The 22,565-nt window shown below is 25.8% G+C and overlaps 2 protein-coding genes across 2 annotated transcripts; both read left to right on the top strand.

Annotated features, from left to right (window-relative positions):
• Positions 1-688: 688 nt before the first annotated feature.
• Positions 689-1,647, top strand: CLE13 (CLAVATA3/ESR-RELATED 13). Its single transcript, XM_088115447.1, has one exon. It carries the CDS (start codon positions 1,042-1,044, stop codon positions 1,357-1,359), a length of 318 nt encoding a protein of 105 aa, XP_087971573.1. The 5' UTR covers positions 689-1,041; the 3' UTR covers positions 1,360-1,647.
• Positions 1,648-17,519: 15,872 nt separating this feature from the next.
• LOC124837150 (uncharacterized) lies at positions 17,520-18,305 on the top strand. The gene has a single exon (XM_047312444.2). The coding sequence runs from the start codon at positions 17,556-17,558 to the stop codon at positions 18,006-18,008; it is 453 nt and encodes a 150-aa protein (XP_047168400.2). The 5' UTR covers positions 17,520-17,555; the 3' UTR covers positions 18,009-18,305.
• The last annotated feature ends 4,260 nt before the right edge of the window (positions 18,306-22,565 follow it).

Here is a 22,565-nt window from a genome sequence, read left to right as displayed (position 1 = left end):
ATAATTACACATATGGTTGAAAATAGAAAATTGGTATAAGTTCATTTTCCATATTTTAAATCAATCGTCGGTCAATAGCCATAAAACAAAAATCTAAGTCAAAATAATCTCACAGCTCTTTTTTTCTGCCGGTTTCTATACATCATGTTGCCATTCCCTGCGTTCAGACGAAGAATATCTTCACAATAGATATTTAATCCGGGAAAACAGGAGGGAAGATAGATCGAATTAAATGTATTCATCTTGCATTTATAATGTGTTTCTATTTTAGCTTCTTACCATTTTCGATTGCTCCACTTCTCTTGTACACAAAAGTACTAAAGGGAGGTGTCGCTGTTTTACATACACGAGTGTTGAAAGCTAGGCTTGATAGTTTTGAGGACCTTAAGAAGCCACCGAATTTTACTAGACAAAGGACCTTTTCAAGACCTCCCCAACTTTTTCCGTCTCTATCTTTTTAGGCAATTAGCGATCATATTTCAGCTTCATACGAGAAAGATTACAATACTAATAAAAGAATTGAAATTTTGGCAATTGGTTGGAGAAATGATTTGATATATAAAATATTTAATTATATATTTAAAGGCGTAGCAAAGAGGCCTAGGCTAGTTAGAAATTGATGAGGGTGTTGTGGTGGTAGTGTCAATATATAATAGAAGGTTTGACAATGCGGTCTTAATGACTTTGTTTCTTGAACGCAAAGGAAGCTTCATTGGAAGAAGAATGCTCGACAATTCTGCCCCCTCTCCGCATCTACTGGACCTTCCAAATTAACTCAACCCCTCTTCCTCTCTCTCTCTCTCTCTCTCTCCAAATTAATTATTATCAGTTTTATATAAAAATAATATGGCATAGTCTATAATGGAAGCAAACACTCCCCATGCCAAGCTTCCGTAGCAGCATTTCTTATGCATGCTTACCATCTTCAAGCTGTCAACCCTTCAAAACTGATATACTTCATCTTCTTCTAAAGCCTCATTATTGTTTCTCCTTCCAAAAACCTCTCTCCATGCAATCATTCCGATCTCCTTCTACTTCATCATGGCCCTCATCATCACACTCCGACATCTACTCAGCTTCATTCTTTGGCTCTTCCTCTTCTCTCTACTCTTCCATGCCTGCTTTCATTTCAATTCCAACACTCGTTACCAACTCCACCCAAACAGAAAAATCCTAGCCACTCCCGCCACAGGATTTGACTTCACCCCATTTCTCCACAACCACCACCACCAACACCAACATCACCGCCGTCACCGCCACCGGTCTCACCTGCCCGACCCAAACCGACCCGAGATTGATCCGCGTTACGGTGTCGAGAAACGCCTCGTTCCAACCGGTCCAAACCCATTGCACCATTAACGAGGTTCATACTTTTGTTTTCTTTTTTTTTCTTCTTTTTATTCTTCACCGTCATATATTGTAATTTTTATGTATTCATAAAGGAGAATTTGTCTAGTTCTAGTAAAAAAAAAGTGTTATATATACATATTTTCCTCTCTTCATAAACTAAAATCGTTATTATTTATATTATATTTTTTGTGTACATGTGTGCGACGAATACTGTTATATATACACTTCTTGATCTGTTGATGTTTTTAATTTAGAATTTGCGCCATGATTGATCCAGCGAGAAGCATTCATTTGTAAATATCAAGTGGTTCGAAATATATTGTTAGGATTTGATGAAGCACGCGCGAATTTGAATTAATATAAGCTACTAATGAAATTGTCCTAGATACATCGATAACGAGATGGTTAAATAGTATGCGATTGATAGAAGAAAATAAAAAATAGTATATTGATATTGATTGGTAGTGGTTGCGACGGCACGACATCAAGGAAGAAGAAATGCATTTTAATATTGGTATTAGTTATGAGAAAAAGGGGTGTTTGAAAATACATGTGATCGTGCAGGGATGTTAGAAAAGGGTTGACTTTAAAGTTCTTATATATGATATGATGGTCATAAAATTTACGAAAATTTTCTTTTAACAATTTTTTTTGACAACTTTTTGACAACAACAACAACGATAGTTTGTGATTGGTTCGTTTCAAATATACAGACCAATTAAACAGTAACACGTAATTTATTGTTAAAAAATTATTAAAAAAAGTTGTTAAAATATCGGGATTCTAAAATTTATAGTTTTTCCATCATTTTGTAATAGGACATAGATACATTAACAACCTTTTATAACAATTTTTTTATAATGACTGTGTTATTATTTTATTGATCTGTTTAAATTTATTTTAAAAAGTATTTGAAACGAACCAATTATAAGTCATCACGTCTAATTTGTTAAAAAACAAAAATTATTAAATTCCTTTGTTGTATTTGAATTGCTCTTTGAAATTTGAAGTGGGTGGGTATTAGTTTGAAGAAGTTTAACCACTTGATTTTGATCCCCACAATTTCACGTGAGATTTAAAGCTTACTGGTTGAGTGATGGAAGGACAGTGAAATTAGGCCTCTTTTTGGTCTGTTTGGTGGATTGGTTAATTGTGGTATTATTGTGCTCTTATTGTGCCTGGGGACCTCTCAAAACCCTTCAAAATATCTCCTTTATGCTCTCTAAACCCTGTTAGTTAAAACAGTATATTCAAATTAAACAAAATTTTAATATATAACTTGTTGCAATTCATTTTTCACACATTATAAGATCCTGTGAATAAATTATTTTATATTACTTAATCACCAATAACATTAATTTTTTGTCTTTTAAAGAAAGTTGACAGAGTTGGGATTCAAAATATGGATTTGGTTGATATATCTTTTCTTACTGTTTTTATGATTTTATTACGATCACTTTACTGTGCCTCCTGTTTTAAAGCTTTAGATGTTGAGCTAACCCATTTTGATAGATGGAGTAGATAGGTTTTAAAGTTATCTAGTTCCAAAATTAAGCATGCCCATAGGCCCAAGTCACCACGTAAACATGTAACACAAATAGTTACCAATTTTATCTTTTAATGTATTATATAAAATTAATGAATGGAGGAATAAATGCATAAGATATTTAACAATTTTTTCATTTACTATATCAATTAGCTTAAAATGATATAACTATATACAAGGAGTAATTAAGTTAGTCTTTTTTCGGTAATTTAAAGAGTCTTGTTGTTTTTTAATTCACTAGTCTTAAACTCTAATGCTAAGAGGGAGATGTTTATATGTAAAAGATTTTTTTATGTTGAAGTAGTAAAAAAATTTAAGATTTATATGAATATAGTAATATGAGTGATTATTAAATAAATATTTTAAAAAAATATTAATTGTATTTTGATAGATCTATATTTATCATAATATTTATTCCAAGTATAATAATAACTCATCATAAATAATAGTCATAATATTAAACTATCGAAATTAATTAAGATAGTTAGATATTGGTTCAATAAACAAAAATTTAGACTAATCTATAATGAAAAAACTTGATGAACTTCGTTAAATTGTATTTTTTTACTTATTTTAATTTCAGAAGTGTTACATCACAATTTAAGACTACGTAAACAGGCGTTAGTTTAGTTATCGCTGTTCAAAAAATTTAAGACATACAGTGTTTATTTTTTTAGTCATCATTAATAAAGACTCTTACATTGTTAAAATTGTTGTTAACAAATGTAAAGGAAGATTATAAATAAGTGAAATGTATCTCAAATCTTTGCATTGATTTACAAAAGGCTTTATTGGTTATACTCATTTCACCCTTTTAAAGTATTATTTAAGCTTTTTTTAATAAATCTCAGTAAATAAATAAGTTATTTTTTCAATAAAATATTTATAAAATAATTTTTAATCGTTATTTAAATATCACAATATAGCAAGTGGTTAAAAATTAAATAAAAGGTAAAAATAAAAATAAAAAACAGTTAAAATTGTCTTGAATTTTAAAAATCACTTTGAAAACATATGATGAAGCATAATTTGATGAACAAAGTAAGAGAAACACATTTGGAAACTCATGCACGAACTTATTAAATCTTGGATAACATTGTCCATTAATTAATACGTTATATAAAATAAATACGTAATATATTATGAGTTTTAATATCAAGATGATTATATTTCCTCTCTCAGTAATTATTTGACGAGGAGTGTTTGACATATTTTAAAATTAAAATTCAAAAAGAGCGCTTCGTTGAGAATGAAATTCACTCAAAAAAAATCAAGTTTTAAATCTTTTTCAGCAAATTAATTTAGAAAGTGATAAGAATTTTTTTCGAAATTAAATTCTCAAAGAAATATATTTTACATATTTAAGATTTCCAAAGAAATATGTTCATATGTAGTGAATTAGTTAAGTCCAAAAGGTTTGTAGAAACTTCAATTGTCCTTTTTGGAGTGCAATTAATCAACAAAGAACAACAATAAGTCTTAAAGATATAATGATAGGATGCAGTTTCTTCTTGCACCTCTATATTTTCTTCCTACACCTTCATATGAAAAAACTTCTCGTTTTATCGTTTTTGGATTACACAACTAGAAAGTCAAAAATAACTTTTAAAAATTGGAAAAAGTTAAGAAAACATAGTTTCCAGATTAAATCCATTTTTAACTAATGGATTATATCAAAAGAGCAAAATGATAATGTTTTATGTGTGGGAATAAATATATGGAGGTGTGGGAAAAATTTACTATGAGGGTGTTACTCCCTCCACCCCCACACGTCTCTTCCTCCACCTCCCCAATTTTCTAAAATGCCAATTATATCCTTCTAAAATGACAATTATATCCTCAAAAGTTAAAATTTTTTATTTTTATTATTTTAATATTTTAATTTATTTAAAACTTCTGATTTACTTCCCTCTGCACCTCTTCCTCTCTTCCATTTTCGTTTACCTTTCTCTCTTTCGTTAAGCTTCTTCTCCACCTATAACAAATTCATATTTTAACAAATTCATATTTTAACAAAATTATTACGTTTAAAAACTAACCATATATAACATTTAAAATTATAAATTTAAATATAAATTACTGTAAATAAAATAAACAAATAAAATAAAAACGAAACGTAAAAGGAACACTGCCTCTGGACGGATGACATCCTTCAACGGATGTCAACATCCGTTGAAGGCAAAACGGATGTCGACATCCGTTTTGCCTTAAACGGATGTCGACATCCGTTTTGCCTTAAACGGATGTCGACATCCGTTTTGCCTTAAACGGATGTCGACATCCGTTTTGCCTTAAACGGATGTTGACATCCGTTGAAGGATGTCATCCGTCCATAGGCAGTGTTCCTTTTACGTTTCGTTTTTATTTTACTACGTTTTGCGGCTCATGCAAGGATTATAGGCTTGGATATTAAAAGGATTATTGGAAGTATGGGAAGGATTTAGGGTTTAGGATTATTGGAAGGATTATGACTACGTACCTGGAGAGGAACCACGACAAGGACACTACATCATAAACGCACTGCACCACGTACTGCACCGAGAACAAGAAGAAGATTGTTTGATAATTCTTTTCACGATCACCAAGCTTTGTAGAAAAATATTTTACTCATACAAGAAACTACGTAGGTTATCAGTGAAATATGTTATAAATGAATAAAATTAAAAAACAACAATTTTAAAAATAAAATTTTACTGAGGGGCAAAATAGTAAAGGAAAGGTGGAGGAAGGGGCAAAATAGTAAAGGGGAGGTGGAGGAAGAGATGTGTGGGGGTGGAGGGAGCAACACCCTTACTATGATCGGATCTTCAGTTTTCTAATAACGGGCCATTAAGAGATTAAGCTTAATTTAATGATATTTCTTTTTGCACCTGGTGCTTTCCTTGTACACTCCATAAATATGAAAATTTTCACTTTGTTCTTAAAACATATAACTTTTGATTTTACAATTCCCATTTTTTTTTGTTCACGTAAAAAAAGTTTCTAAATTACATAATTCAAAACTTTTTTGACAATTCAAAGTTTCTATAAACTTTTTTGACTTCTAGATTTTACAATATCAAAATTAACTTTTTGTATGGAAAAACCTTATGGATTATAAAATCTATAATTAATTATTTTTGTGAAAAAAATGGATTCTATTATCCAAAAGTAATTTTTTTTATAGAAAAAACTTTCAAACTATGTTATCTGAAATTGTCTTCTATATTGCACTATTTAAAAATCAATATTTTACTAACCATAATCCAAAAAGTGTCTTGCATATCACACAATATACAAGTTTTTTTTTAAAAGAAGTAACTTTTGAATTATATACTTCAACACATTTTTTCCTTAAGTTCATCCAAAACATAATACATAAATAAGGGTGACAGTGACGATAAAGGGATAATGACAATGGTGACAGTTGGAGCAGTTTGGTCTTTTACCATTCTCATGAGATGCACATGAAACTATGGGGGTGCACAAAGAAGTAAGAGAGTTGCTCCCTCCATCACCACCAACCGCTTTCTGCACTATTTCATACCTAATTTGCCCTTTTATAAAATGAATGTCAACATCTGTTTCACCTTCAACGGATGTTGACATCCGTTTACATATTTTATATTTTAGTTTATTATTTTTATTAAAAATAAAATAAAATTCAACGGATGTGGCCACATCCTTTAACGGATGTGCCACATCCGTTTAATAGATTTTTAAAAAGTATTTTATTTATTATTTAAATAATAATGTATAAATTAAATTAAAAATAATTATTTTATTAAATAAAATAAAATTAATTTATAAATAATTAAGTAATAATTTTAAAAAATTTAAATAATATTTATATATTAATTTAAAATATAAAAAATTAAAAAACTAAAAACTAAAAAAAAATTAATTCAACGAATGTGACACATCCGTTTAGTAGATTTATAACAAAAATTTTAATTATTATTTAAATAATAATACATAAATTAAAATTAATAATATTTATTTTATTAAATAAAATAAAATTAATTTATAAATAATTAAGTAATAATTTTAAAATAATTAAATAATATTTATATATTAATTTGAAATAAAAAAACTAAAAACTAAAAAAAAATAAAAATTCAACTGCAGATGTGGCGACATCCGTTTTAATATATTTATAAAAAATATTTTAATTATTATTCAAATAATAATACATAAATTAAATTAATAATAATTATTTTATTAAATAAAATAAAATTAGTCTATAAATAATTAAGTAATAAATTTTAAAAAATTAAATAATATCTATATATCAATTTAAAATATAATAAATTAAAATATTAAAAAAAAAACTCAACGGATGTGGCACATCCGTTGAAAACTTTTAAAATATAAAGGATAGTTTTGGAATTTAAAAACAATGTGGTGGTGCAGGAAGCAGAGTGGGATGGTGTAGGGAGTAACCCTCAAGAAGTAGCTCTGACTCTATTATCTTATTGGGCTAAAAATGTGGGCTTAACTGAGTTTCAAGAGCTGGGTATGAAAGAGGGTTACTCCCTATACCACCCCACTTTGCTCCCTGTATCCCCACATTTTTTTAAAATTTCAAAATTATCCTTTATATTTTAAAATATCCTACACCCCCACCTCTTTTCTTCAACGGATGTGTCACATCCGTTGAGTTTCTTTTTTTTTTCTTTCTAATTTTTAGTTTTTTAATTTATTGTATTTTAAATTAATATATAAATATTATTTAATTTTTTAAAAATTATTACTTAATTATTTATAAATTAATTTTATTTTATTTAATAAAATAATTATTATTAATTTAATTTATGTATTATTATTTAAATAATAATTAAAATATTTTTTATAAATATATTAAAACGGATGTGGCGACATCCGTTCCATTTTTTTTTTAGCTTTTAGTTTTTTTATTTTTTTTATTTTAAATTAATATATAAATATTATTTAGTTATTTTAAAATTATTAGTTAATTATTTATAAATTAATTTTATTTTATTTAATAAAATAATTATTATTAATTTTAATTTATGTATTATTATTTAAATAATAATTAAAATTTTGATATAAATATATTAAAACGGATGTGGCGACATCCGTTGCATTTTTTTTTTTAGTTTTTATTTCTTTTATTTTAAATTAATATATAAATATTATTTAATTATTTTAAAATTATTACTTAATTATTTATAAATTAATTTTATTTTATTTAATAAAATAATTATTATTAATTTTAATTTATGTATTATTATTTAAATAATAATTAAAATTTCTTTTATAAATCTACTAAACGGCGGATGTGGCGACATCCGTTGAATTAGTTTTTTTTTTGTTTTTTATTTTTTTATATTTTAAATTAATATATAAATATTATTTAATTTTTTAAAATTATTATTTAATTATTTATAAGTTAATTTTATTTTATTTAATCAAATAATTATTATTAATTTAATTTATATATTATTATTTAAATAATAAATAAAATATTTTTTAAAAATCTATTAAACGGATGTGGCCACATCGGTTGAAGTTTTTTTTAAAATAAAAATAATAAACTAAAATATAAAATATGTAAACGAATGTCAACATCCGTCCACGGATGTCAACATCCGTTGAAGGTGAAACAGATGTTGACATCCGTTTTATAGAAGGGTAAATTAGGTATGGGGAGGTGCAGAAAGCGGTTGATAGTGATGGTGGGAGCAACTCTCGGTATAAAAATATCCAAGTCCACTGCTAATACTAAATCGGAGTTGCTTTTTGCACTCTCAAGGTTTCTTCTTCCTCCAACTTTTTCTTTTATCTTTCATATTGACCAAAGTAAAATTTTAAAGGATCCAATCAATTCCAAAGATAACAAATTCTTCATTAACGTGAGGAGAAATTTATTAAATATAAAAGACAACTGCCTACCAAATGTCAATTAAAAAAAAAGAAAAACATTTGATTGTGATCGTATTTTGCCAATACGTAATAGGCTTTTCAAAGATACAAAGTTTTATCCCTTTGAATTATCACGTTAGATAATTATGAACATCACTTAATAATGCTGCGAATTTTAGTAATATGAGAAGATATATGTGAAAGAAATAGAGCAAAGAAAACAAATCGATAAACGTGTTCCCCCTTGTATTAGAGTTTAGATTTGTATAAGAATGGAATGAAAAAGAGGAGAAAAATTAAAAATTCAACTCCCCATTTATTTATTAAAAAGTAGACTAAAGAATAAATGAAATGTAAAAGGAAAAAATAAGTTTTTTTAATAAAATGTTAAATAATAACTTTAAACCTAACTTAATCTAAATCTATATATATATATATATATATATATATATATATATATATATATATATATATATATATATATATATATATATATATATATATATATATATAATATTTGACATGAAACTCACTTTTAAGATAAGATTTTTATCAAATAATATATTTTAAATTAATCTTATTTTTAATAGTTGTGAAACTTTACTATGACACATAAAATACCTTTATTTGAATTTCTTTTCTTTGATTATATTTTTATTTAACGTTATTTTATATTAATGTATTTTTTTCTTTTCTTTGACTTTATTTAAAAAAAATCAAACATAAAGAAAGAAGGAATTCTGTTTTTTTTTTTATTTCCTTTCTTATCCAACAGTTTAAAAAAAATATATATCACTTTCTACCTTTTTTTCTTTTATCTTTTTCACTTACATGTTTTTTTTTCTAAATACCATTCGTATTTTAGACATTAATCTAAGAAATTATTGTAGCAATAACAGATTGTATTTTGGAAAAAATTAAAACAAAAATAGGATAGTGTGTTTAGCAAGAGTGTGAAAACAATAAGAAACAATTGTGTTTTCAGCAATTCTTTGATAAGTAAGTTGAACTAATTTATTTTAGGAGTTTCTTACTTGTACATTACGTGAGTTAGAGACTAACTTGTTTGCTTTTTTTTAGTTATTATCCTTTATATTTCAATTAATACATTTTTATATTTTAGTTTTATTTATTATTACTTATTTCAATTATATGGAGAAAATTAATTATTTTACTACTTTTAATATTTGTTGACTACTTTTTAATTTTGTATGTAGTTCAAATTTAAACGAAAATGATTATAAACTAAAACAAATAATATTTCACTACATGATATGTGAGAATTGTAAGAAAATTGAAAAAAAAAAATTGGTATGCATGCTTCAGGATGAAGAGGTTTAGTAAGTAATTTTATATCTTGATAGGACAAGAAAATTGGTAGTAAGTTATCTTGAAGTTTGTCTCAAATTAAATGATAATAAATTTAAACATGATTCGTATATTCGTGAAATGTATGATTTTTTGTTATGTGTATAGTCTATGTTATCATTGAAAGTTAAAAAAGGAGTATGAATTAAGATATTCAAATAAGCTCATAAATAAGACAACCATTTTAAGAACGAACAAATAATGTTAATTCTCTACACTTAACTTTAATGAAGAATTTAAAAATATTATTTTACTTTAAGTACTTCTAAGAAAACAGAACATTGAGAAAAAATAGGTCAATATTTGGATATCCTTTAAATATATTAATAAATCAATGAACATATTACATGTGAAGTTCAAAAACATATTCACTCAATTGTTTAGTAATAAAATAAATGTTTGGATGAGTATTAGTTAAATGAAAATTATTATATAATCCATTCATCTTAGAACTTAATGATATTTAACTTCTGCTATGTTAGAAGTTCAAACTGCTATATGGAATCTATAATTACTTTTTTAGCTCAAAATTTTTTATCTACTTTTATAAATAACAAAATTATGATCACGTCATACTATTAGCATCAGTGACCAGTAGAGAGTCTTATAGAAAACTTTTATAACACATGCCACAAAAACAATACCCATATACATGATAAAATACAAACTAGAGAAAATAGCATAAACTAACTTATTCTTTTGTAAGAATTAATCATATATATTTAAAGACCTTGTCTCAGAATAACTTAGGTACTCTCTGGTTTTTAAACAAATGAACAAGGAATGAAAAGGGTTAGAGAAATCGCAAAGAGTCTTGAGAGAAAGAGTTTTAGAGAGATAATAATGAAACTCGTTGAAATTCTATTTATACGTTTAAACTTTTAATATTAAAATAAGTGAGTTTCATTATTTAAAACATCTTATTATTTATAATACTCTATTTTTTAGGCTCTCACTATTTCTAAATAATATATAACATTAATAAAGTTAATATAAAATTATAACTTTAAAAAATAAAAGTAAAATATAAATTAATTTTAAAAAAATATTTAAGAAAGGTATTGAATGAGACTACTCATACAAAATATTTGAAAATAAAGTCAATAAATGGTTTATATGATAGATAAAAAGAATGTTTTAACCAATTAAGTGATAAAATTGTATATTTCTCTCTTGATTAAATTAATTTAAAATAAAATAATATGATATGTTTATAAAAAAATTAAGAAGTGTAATTAATTAAAATAAAACGTGATTGATAAAAAATAGTTTTAATTAAATATTAAATTATAAAAAATTAATACTGTAATTAACTAATTATTTTTATCGTTATAACTTTTTATTACTATTTTATTTAGATGTTGTATTATTTTCTCCATTAATATTAAGTTTAAATACTTTATATTTCACTATTATTATTGTTGTTAAACTTATTATTATTTTTTATTATGATTATTAGTTACTATAAATAAATAACTATAAATTTCAGAAAAATCAATGACTATTTAGTAATTACATTTTTATCTTTCAAATTACTTTATTTCAGTATAAAGGGGATTTCAACTCGGAGTCTCACATATTCTTCCACAAACCTCTTAAAAGAAAACATATGTGTTACTCCTAATAGTGTTGTCAAAACAAGTCATTTGGCCTAATCCGACCTGGTTCACCATGGATTGACCACCTAGTGAGTAAATCCAACACAACTCATTTATTAGCGAACTAAACAAATTTGAACCTGGTCTAACTCATTACGGATTGGTTCACTAACACACTTAATGACAAATTTTCTTTTTAATTCTAAAAAAAATAACAATTTTTTTCTAATTCAAATCTAAATAATTTTTAATCCAAAATCATGTTAAATTTCAAAGATAATTAAAAAAAAAAGCAATAATAGGATACAAATACAGTCCAAAATCATCTTAAACTTTAAATATAATAAAAAACAAGTACAAAAAACAAAATTGGGTGTTTCACCCTCTACCTTCAACCCTTTTACCCTGCTCTCCAAACTTTAACAAAATTAGATGGTTGGCAAGCCAACGCAACTCACCACATATTCAATCCGAATGAGTCGAGTTTTTAGTGAATTGAACTCAAAATTGACTCGTTTCATTTTTTTTCAACCCAACCAAACTCAATCCAAATTCATTGTAGGCCAAGTTGACTAATAAGTTTTAACTTATTTTAACAACACTAATTCTTACTTACTCTCTCATATTCACCCATAGAAAAGACCACCTCTTAAAGGATTAAATATGATTAGATAAAGTATGATAATTAATCGAAAATGCTATAAAAAGTAATGTGATTATGATTACATGTTTGAGCCGCAATAGTAATTGATTTATCCTGTTATTGGTTGAGCATGTTGTATGTATATAACGAAGAGAAGATTTGAAGAAGAAGAGAGGCGTTGATGAACGATTATGACATGACGTTGAATTCAAATGATCCTTTGGAATCATTAAAAGGGTAGGTCGGAGTCCATTGCGTAAGCAAAAGGGTTTACTTTCTTCTTCATTTAAATATTATTTATTAGTAATTGATTTGGCAAGAGTTGAACCATGCATGATCATGACAGAAACACACTTCTCTTTGACCAAATCAAAAACTCATCATCTGATATTCCTTCAAATTGGAAGGTAACCTACCAATCAATACCTAATACTCATCATCCTCTCCTACCAAATCATATTACAATTTCTTTACTTTCCATCAAATTATATTAATTCATAATAAATTCTTCCATTTTTTTATCTTCTTTTCTCAAAAGAAAATAAATCTTAGAACTAAGTATGAATTCTTATCTGTAATTTGTATTAATAGACTGATTAACTTATTCTCACAATATAATATTATATATATAACTAAAATTTAATTTTATCATAAAGTTAAATATATTTAGATGAATACCTGCTAAAAAAAATTATTGAATACTTAAAGAAAATTATTTATTAAAATAAATGAACAATATCATTAAGGTAACAACTTCATAATTAATATAAAAAATTAAACTATAACAACTTAAGTAAAAATATAACTTTTTTGAGTATTCAATAAATAATTTTAAAAAAAAAATCATTAAAAATAAATAGTTTATATAAAACTTTCAATTATAAATATAAAAAATCTAAAGTCAACACACTGCGTCAGTTCCACCTCCCGTTGATTCAACAACTTGTTTTAACTTTGCGCACTGAATCAAAACATAGTCTAAGTTTAGATTCACTACAAACTTCTTGTTAATGATTCACATATTCATTTTACTTTTAAATGAGAAGTGTATACCGTAAATATTTTAAGAATTGTGTTTTTATTATTGTCCTCAGTTGGTACATTTTAGTAATATGTACAGAGTTTTAGTAGACAAAAATATCCTAATATATCATGAATTTTAAGTTATAAGGTTAAGGGTATTTTAATAATTTTTATTCTCAAAATTAAAAAAAAAAAAAAACCCGCAAACCCTTTGCTCACCTCCCTCAAACCCTTGCTCACCTTTCTCATTCCTCTAAACCCTTTCTCTTTCATTTCTCTCACTCCAACATTTTCTCTGTCATCCATATGCTAGTCCCAATTAAAAAAAATCAGAAACACTCGTTTAACCCTAATCTATATTCCTCACTTATCCAATTTGTTTATGTGATTTGTGAAGTTAAAGGTTTTATTTATCATTACATTCTTCTGACTTAATTTTTAATTGGCTAAACTTTGTTTGATTTTGATCTTGGTTTATTGATGGTGGTGTGTCTGCAGAGGGGGAGTTTGTAACGCATCAAAATTCTAAAATTTAAAAACAAAATTTAATAATAATCAGAAGAGAAAATATATAACAAAGCTCTCCAATCAAAAATCAACATCAACGTCATCAATTATTTTGTTATTAAACTGGAAAACAAATGAACAAACAGAGGAAGAGCAACAAATTGCGATGTCGGGGGTTGTTGTGTGTGAGTGAGGAAAAGTATGGAGATGAGAGAGAAACAAATTGGATAAGTGAGGAATGTAGATTAGGGTTAGATGAGTGTTTCTGATTTTTTCAATTGAAACTAGCGTTGACAAAGAAAATATTGGAGTGAGAGAGATGAAAGAGTAAGAGTTAAGAGGAACGAGGGAGGTGAGCAAGTGTTTGGCGGGTTTCTTTATTTTTTTTAGTTTGAGAATGAAAATTATTAAAATACTCTTAACCTTATAACTTATAATCCATGATATACTAGTAGGGTATTTTTGTGTACTAAAACCTGATACACATTGCTAAAATGTACCAACTGGAAAATAGACGTAGACAAGTTAGCAAACCCCATATATATATATATATATATATATATATATATATATATATATATATATATTAAAATCTTACATAAAATATTTTAAAAAAATGAAGTACAACAAACATAATATAAACGCTTAAGCTTGAGCCATTATTCTAACCTCCAAAATTTTAGGTTTATTTAATTGAATTACGATTAAAACTAAATACTTCCAAAATTAAACTAAATTATATAAATTTTCATATATTAACCCATATATAAAAAGTGTAATAACACTGATTGTCATATAAGTCAGAACAACTAACCATTTTATCTGAGATTATCAATCTAACTAAATTACAAAAAATATTGATGTTAATTAATCAAATTGATATAATATTAACACATATTTACTCATTTCAAATATTGTTCCTAAATAAATCAAATGGGAGAGTGTAGTATATTTCTTTTATTAATTAAGTATGACACATTAAATATTAACCTTTATTAATTTAAGTATGTCCCATTCATATTATATATATAGTAACGACGAAAATAAGTAAAATAGATGCATGAGATGACATTGTAATTAGGTTATAGTTATGATATCTGGTAAGATAATTACGAAAAAATATATCTTAGCTTTAGTAATCATTTAAATTTAGTAAATTAAGATATTAAGCAGTGAAAACCTAAAGAAGGTTCATTCACTATTGTTTATTTATATTTTTTGTAAAAAAAGAAAAACTATCCTAATTCCATAAATTTAAGGTTTGGATATACCACCGATATTTAGTGAAATATATCACTCGTGTTGAGAATAAATATTAAATCTCTCTTCCTCTCAATGATTTCACTTTGTTTCATCCAAGTTTGGAAGGAGGAAATTGCTTCATAATCTCAAATTAATTTGTTTTCATTTTCACATAATTAATTTCGTAATTATAAAAAAAGAGTCTATAATAATATTAATAATAATTTAATTCAATTGTGTATGTATATGTAATTATAATATAATTTGTTTAAAGTCAAACATGTTTTTGGAAATAGGAAAATATCGCTTAAAATAATGTTGAAATTAAGTTATCTATTCCTCTTCACTTAAGTTATGTTCACAACTCAAACGACGAAAACTTTAAGAAAAAAATATTTGACTAAATATAATATTCTTAATATCTTTTTGTATTTTAAATTTTATAAGTTTAATATCATTTGAATAATTTTGTATTTTAAAGTTTATAAGTTCAATCACTAATTTTCATTTTATAATTTCATTTGATTTAGTAAACTTTTAGACTAACATGTACAATTTATTTTTCTAAAAAATTATGATTAACAAAAAAAATTATAATTAAATTTTTTTAATAATAAATTAAATTTATTATTGATATTTTTATTTATTTACATACTATTGAATTTACCATACGTATATACTAAAATGCTGTTGATAGATTACTAATTAATTACTATTTTAAAATATATAAATATGAAAAGTATAATACTTTTGTTGAATATATAATAATTATATATATATATATATATATATATATATATATTTAATTTTATTTATCTATTTTCATTCTGATATTGTTCTTATGCATAGAGTGTTCCAAATCGAATAATTAAAAAAATAACTAAAATAATTCCAAAATATAAAAAAGCCGTCAAAATTTATTTTTTAACTTTTATAGAAAAAATAAATAGTTTGATTGAAAATGGAAAACAGAAATAAATAAATAATTTATTATATTTAAATATAATGTTATATATTCAATGTTACTTAAAAACTAATATATATATATATATATATATATATATATATATATATATATATATGAATAAAGTATATATATTTGATATTATTTTCCTTTTTATTTTATTTTATTTAAAATATATTTATATTTATAAAATGATGAATCTGTATCGCAATATTTAATCATATATTATACAATGTATTTACAACATGTGAGAAAATTATAAAACTATTTATATAATGATAACAACCATATAAAAAGATTCATACTTGACAAGTTTTAATCATAAAATGTTTAATAATCTCTACTAAAAAATGTTTACAAATGTTTCAAAATGTTTAACAAATGCGAATCATTTCTTTTTATGTAATTGTTGCAAACATATGTAATTGTTCAAATAAATTAAAAAACTATAAAATTTGCTACGTAAACAATCTTATCTTTAAAATACCATAAAAAAATTAATTATTGATTAAGGAAGAGTAATTTATTATTTACTTTTCAAAGGAAGGTAACAAATTAGTTTTGGTTAAAAAACTAAAAATAATTATTCATTAACTAGAAATAGGTCATCAATAAAAAATAAAATAAATTAAAACTAACTAAAAAGTCCAAACATTTATTCCTTTAAAAAAAAGTCCAAACATTTATCAATTTCTTCTTAAATTCGCCTTCAAACTCAATTTTTGTTTACCCAAAAAAAACCACACCTGCTAATAAGAAACCTACATATGTCATTGTCAAGTAATTAGCAGACGAAATCCGAAGAATGGCGTGCATTCTGCATCATGCTATGCCCAACATGCAATGTACGCAGTATTTTAAGACAGGATATCGATAACATCACAACATATTTTCAACGTATTTTAATATTATTTACATATCATTATATAATTAATCAAAAATTATTCCACAATCAATAATAATAATAATCATAAATAACAACATAAATTAATCATAAAAAAAATAATATTAAAATATTATCATTATCATTATTCTTTAAAAAAATATATATAAAAATTACTTTTAAGATCATTATTCATAAATATTTATTTACATTTTTCTTCTTTTATCACATATACCATTTCTCACACATCTAATATACCTTTTCTCATACAAAACCCGAAAAAACAATATTTTAAAATTTTCTGAAAACTTGATGAATAACATAGTGTAAGTATGATTTATTTATTTATAATGTTGAAAAGAAAAAAAAATGTTAATAAAAAGAGTAGGGTTTAACAAAATCCCCTAAGTAAAGTAATTTATTTAATAAGAATAACAAAACAGAGAGCGAGTCAACCCAAACAATGGTGGACTCTCTCGTGGTTCCAATTCCACTTCCACTCATGCACCTATATATAACGCAACCAATCCTAACTCAACCAAAGAGTCTAAGAGAAACAAAACACCATGGTTGAGGAAGCTGCTACCTCGGACTCGCCGAAGCGCCAAAACCACGGCTTCATCGTAACCATCTCAGCGATCCTGGCGCTGTTGACGAAGCGCGGCGCGCGCAAGTCGAAGCCGAACAAGGACGATGATTGGAAAATGGATCCTAAGTCGCAGAAATCGATGCCTAAGAAGCTTCTCAGCAACATAAGCAACAAAGCGCTTTTTCACAACCACAAGAAGTGTAACAACAAGCAAAGCAGCGCGGAGGAAGAGAACAACGGAGGGTGGGGAAACGGCGGCGTTTGGCAGAAGGAGATTCTCATGGGTGGCAAGTGCGAGCCGTTAGATTTCTCCGGCGTTATTTACTACGACGGAAACGGGAAACAGCTGAGCGAAATACCTCTCAGGTCGCCACGCGCCAGCCCCTTGCCCGGTTACCTCACGCGCCTCACCCCGCAACGTACCCGCTGAATCTTCCTTCAGCGTCACCACGCGGCGCGTCTCTCTTATTTTAGATTTTTAATTTTGAAATCACTGTTTGTTTTGCTAGCGTTGTAGTCGTAGGTGGTTCCTTTGTTTTGGTTGGTGAAAACATTGTACAGGGTTTTTGCACTTGTCAGCAGCCTCCTTCTGCTTAATCGTGTGAGATTAAATTACAACTTCTTAGCTTTCATTTTACCATCAAGCTTCACTTCGTAGTCAATATATGTTATTAGGGTTTTGTTTCATCATTGTACTCAACATAATTTAATTAAAAGTATTTCTACATTTCAAAAGAATTAGTCTCTGCTTATCTTGTTTACAAAATATCTTTGTTGAAAAAAATCAAGCTTTACTTGTGCCTAAATTCGTGTATTTAAAAAAAAAACAAGTTAAACTATACTATATATATTCCTCTCCTCTAAATTTTATCCTCATTTTTGGTCCACTAAATTTAGAAAATGATCAAATTCTCAATATTTTACATGATTTAAATGAATTCTAATACTTTTATATGTATAGTCATTGTAGATTAACAAATATTTTAATTAATTGAAGGAAGAAAAAAAAATAATTTGGAGAAACGACGCAGCTTATGAGTAAAAAAAACAAAGAGAGAATTTTTGTATGAAATTTATATTTGACAAGGATGGAAGAGGAATCACAAACAATTATTAAGCGTTTGTTTGAAAATTAAAATAGAGATAGAGAGAGATAATATAATGAAACATAACTTAAAGAGAATAATAGATTCGAGAACACGGTTTTATTTAATTATAGATTTGATGATTCCCTTGCGAGTGAGATATGTATAAAAAATGCAACAGTGTATTTGATTAAGTCTAATCCGAATTTGGTTGGATCACAGTGACAATGGCATGAAGTGATATTTAAAAAGCTAGAAAGAGAAATGGAAGATTTGTCAAATTGCAGTTTGGTCGGGTAATAGCACACCCCATTATGTCATTCAACAATGTCTATATCTGGAAACAAAATATAAATAGCTAAACAAAGTAGTTGTATTTGTATATAATTTCTATGGAAAAACATTATATTGTATAATTATAAGTTTTATCTTTTCATTAATTGTTAAGATTTGTTATGCCTTTATTATTATTTTTATTCATATTATGTATCTATTCAACTGCTATAATTATTACATCCATTCATTGTTTGAATCTTCAAAATTGTTAATTTTTTTATTCTATGAGCAATAATTTAACTCCATTCAATTGTTACATAAATGCATGATTTAATTTTAATTATCTATTTTATTAATTGTATCATCCCTGATTAACGAATTTCATTTTTTCATTAGTGTCTGAAAGTAACTAATTGTTAGTGTTGTGGATTGGTCTCTATAAATTTCTAACTAGTATTTTAATTTTGCAAAAGAAAAATATATTTATTCCTTAATGCGGAGTAACATAAGTTGTTCTGTTCGTTTTTTGTTTTCCAACATGAAATAATAAATTAAAAAAGTCATTTTATTTTATTACTATGTTTATTGATTAGTAACATATTTTGACTAATAATTTTATAGAGATAATAGGGTAGAATTTAAAAAGAAATGGATAAAGAACACACATGAAAAATGTAATTAAGAAATTACATATATATATATATATATGACAAAATGGCATTGGCATATAAATTTGTGAACGTGATTTACAATAATAAAATAAAAGCATGTAAAGATAAACATTAATAAATATTTGATGAAAAACGATATAGTTGACTTCAACTTCTGTCTGACCCATTCAACGATCATACATAAGTCAAGTGTTCAAAACTTTGACACTTGTGAATATCGCTTTTAGATTGATTGAATAATAATAATAATAATAATAATAACACTATTCTTATAACGGCTGCTATAAAAACTAAACATTATCGCTTTTAATCCTTTTAAATATGAAAATAACTGTATCACGTTATGTTAATAGACACTGGAGCTATAAGGTTGGTAAAAATTGTAAGAGATTCTGGGTTCAATTCTTCCATTAATGTCATGTAACAATTAACTATTAATATTATTCATCTGAATTTGAATTGTTGAATATTTTGATGAAAATTTGATAATATTTTATATGTTAAAATTTTACTTAATCAACTCATTTAATAAAATAATTTAACATTGTGTTTAAACGAAAACTTTCAATAATTTCAAAAAATTAAGATGCACGATTTAAATTATTTGTAATTAAATTCTTTCATTTTTACTAAATTATTTGAATTTCTCTTTTGAGATAAAATTTCATTTTAAAAATGTGTATTTTAGAATTAGCATTTACAAAAAATGTTATTCAAATTTAAACATACAATTTAATAATTTAATTCTTTTTTTAATGTTTATGTGTATAAAGAAAAAGTGACTAAGTGGAAATTTAAATTTTTATAGTAGATCTTAAATTCTATGTTTTATTAAATTATATGTTTCAGTTATTCGAAATATTTTCTCAAAAAAATTTAAATGTAAATTTTCCTTTTTAATTTCTTCATCTAAATAATTCACTTTATCTAAAAAAATTTAAATTTTCATGTCCCACGAAGAGTAAATAGTCTCAACACATTTAAAGCTTATATCTTTAACAAATTAAGTTCATCACAAAAAAAAAATGATATTATTAACGATAAAATTTTGACATGTGTAAAATATGTTGATAAAATAAAATTATTGACAATAAAAAGTTCGTCGATAAAATTGTTTTTGAAAAATTCTATCAACAAATTTTTTTTCAGTTGGGAATTATTGATGAATTTTTCTGTTAGTAAATCTATCCGTAATTATCGATAGAAAACTCCATTGGTAAATATCGTGATCTGTTTCATCTTCTTTCCCTAATCTTTCTTTTTTACCACTCTAGAATAATACACACGTTCTAAACAAATTTATCAATTAAGAATATTGTAGGTCACAAACAGAGAGAAAAAGTAGCGAGAAAATTGCTGCTCTTTTTACCAACTTATTTATTGATGAATTTTTTCATCAATAAATTAAATATGCGTTATTGACAAAATTAATTAATGAATTTTCTGTTAGTAAATTAAATATACATTACCAACAAATTTATCGACGAATTTTTATGTCAATAAAATAAACATTCATTACTGATTAATTTATTTACGAATTTTTACGTCAGTAAATTAAATATGTTTTAGTAATAAATTTATCGACGAATTTTTCTATCGATAAAATAAATTTGTATTATCGAAAGATTTATCAACAATTTTTTTATCAATAAATTAAATATATATTACTGGTGGATTTATCGACAAATATTTATGTTGATAAATTAAATATACATTATTGATAGATTTTTCGTTAATAAATTAAATGTGTATTATCGATGAATTATATATATATATATATATATATATATATATATATATATATATATATATATATATGTTTCGGTTGAATTGGTCCGAGGATCGGTCGTTCTTTCTTACCCTGCTCTCTTTTAATCTTTAATTCTCTCCGAGAATGCAATTCACTTTGATGAATTGTTGACCTGCATAAGACACTCCGACGCTCAAGTTAGATATGTTTCATAAAGAGGTCTATATTTTATTAGGATAGAAAAGTATGTCTTTACCTGGGTTTTAACCCTATATTTATAAGGCTTATGACAATCAAGCTCATTAATTCATATTTGATATGACAATAAATCCAGTAATACTTGCTAATATACCTGCTAATTGTCCATTAATATCATATTCTTGTGCAATATGACTTGTTAAACACTCATAAATAGCGTATATTCGCATTAAATATGGTCATTAAACGTATTAATTGGCCATTAATGATATTTACCTTTCCTTATTAGTTTGTCTGACAGTCGGTCGGTTGCCAGGTATAGTACATTAAGTCCCTCAAGTCCCGAGCAGTTGTTTGTAGGTGCGAAGGGGTTTAAATACGACTGATGAATTTAAAGTGGCGGGAAGGAGTGATTACCCTTTTGAATCACCGGGCGGTGTGCTGTGGTTTGAGACCGTATGGCCGAATACTTGTGACCACTCAGTTTAGGACCAGGAGCTCTCGGAGAGCGTTCCCTGGGTTTTGTGCCATCGCCCCGCAACCTGTGATTGGATGAAAATTGTCTGGCTTTATTCATACCAAAAGTGTAGACACGTAAGTCTTGTCAAGGTTGAACGTAAGACTGAACCTTCCCTGGACATTTTTACTCACAAAAATATGATTTAAACAAATATATTATAATTTATAAATTAGGCTTAAATGCTTACTTCGTCCCATGTTAAGAGGTAAATTTCTGTTTAGTATCCGGTTTTAAAAATGAAGATATTGGGTCCCTGTGTTATGAAAAATATATGAATAAGGTCCACAAAGAAAGAACATGTTCAACAAATCATCAAAGAAAAAATTGAACAAAACGAGAAAAAAAGCTGGACAACAGAAGAGAGAAGAGAAAAAGTACGACCACATCAACATGAACTTAATGTCGTTATTATCAACTTAACGGAGACCTTAAAGTGTAAAATTAATAAAAACTATTTAAAAAATAGTCCCTTAATATATAAGTATAT

The sequence above is a fragment of the Vigna umbellata genome, chromosome 1 (genome assembly GCF_029865625.1).
Source record: "Vigna umbellata cultivar VRB3 chromosome 1, Vumbellata_1.0, whole genome shotgun sequence".
In the NCBI taxonomy this organism is placed as follows: Eukaryota; Viridiplantae; Streptophyta; class Magnoliopsida; order Fabales; family Fabaceae; genus Vigna; species Vigna umbellata.
The sequence above is the reverse complement of the archived record's forward strand: the minus strand, read 5'-3'. Positions and strand labels throughout refer to the sequence as shown.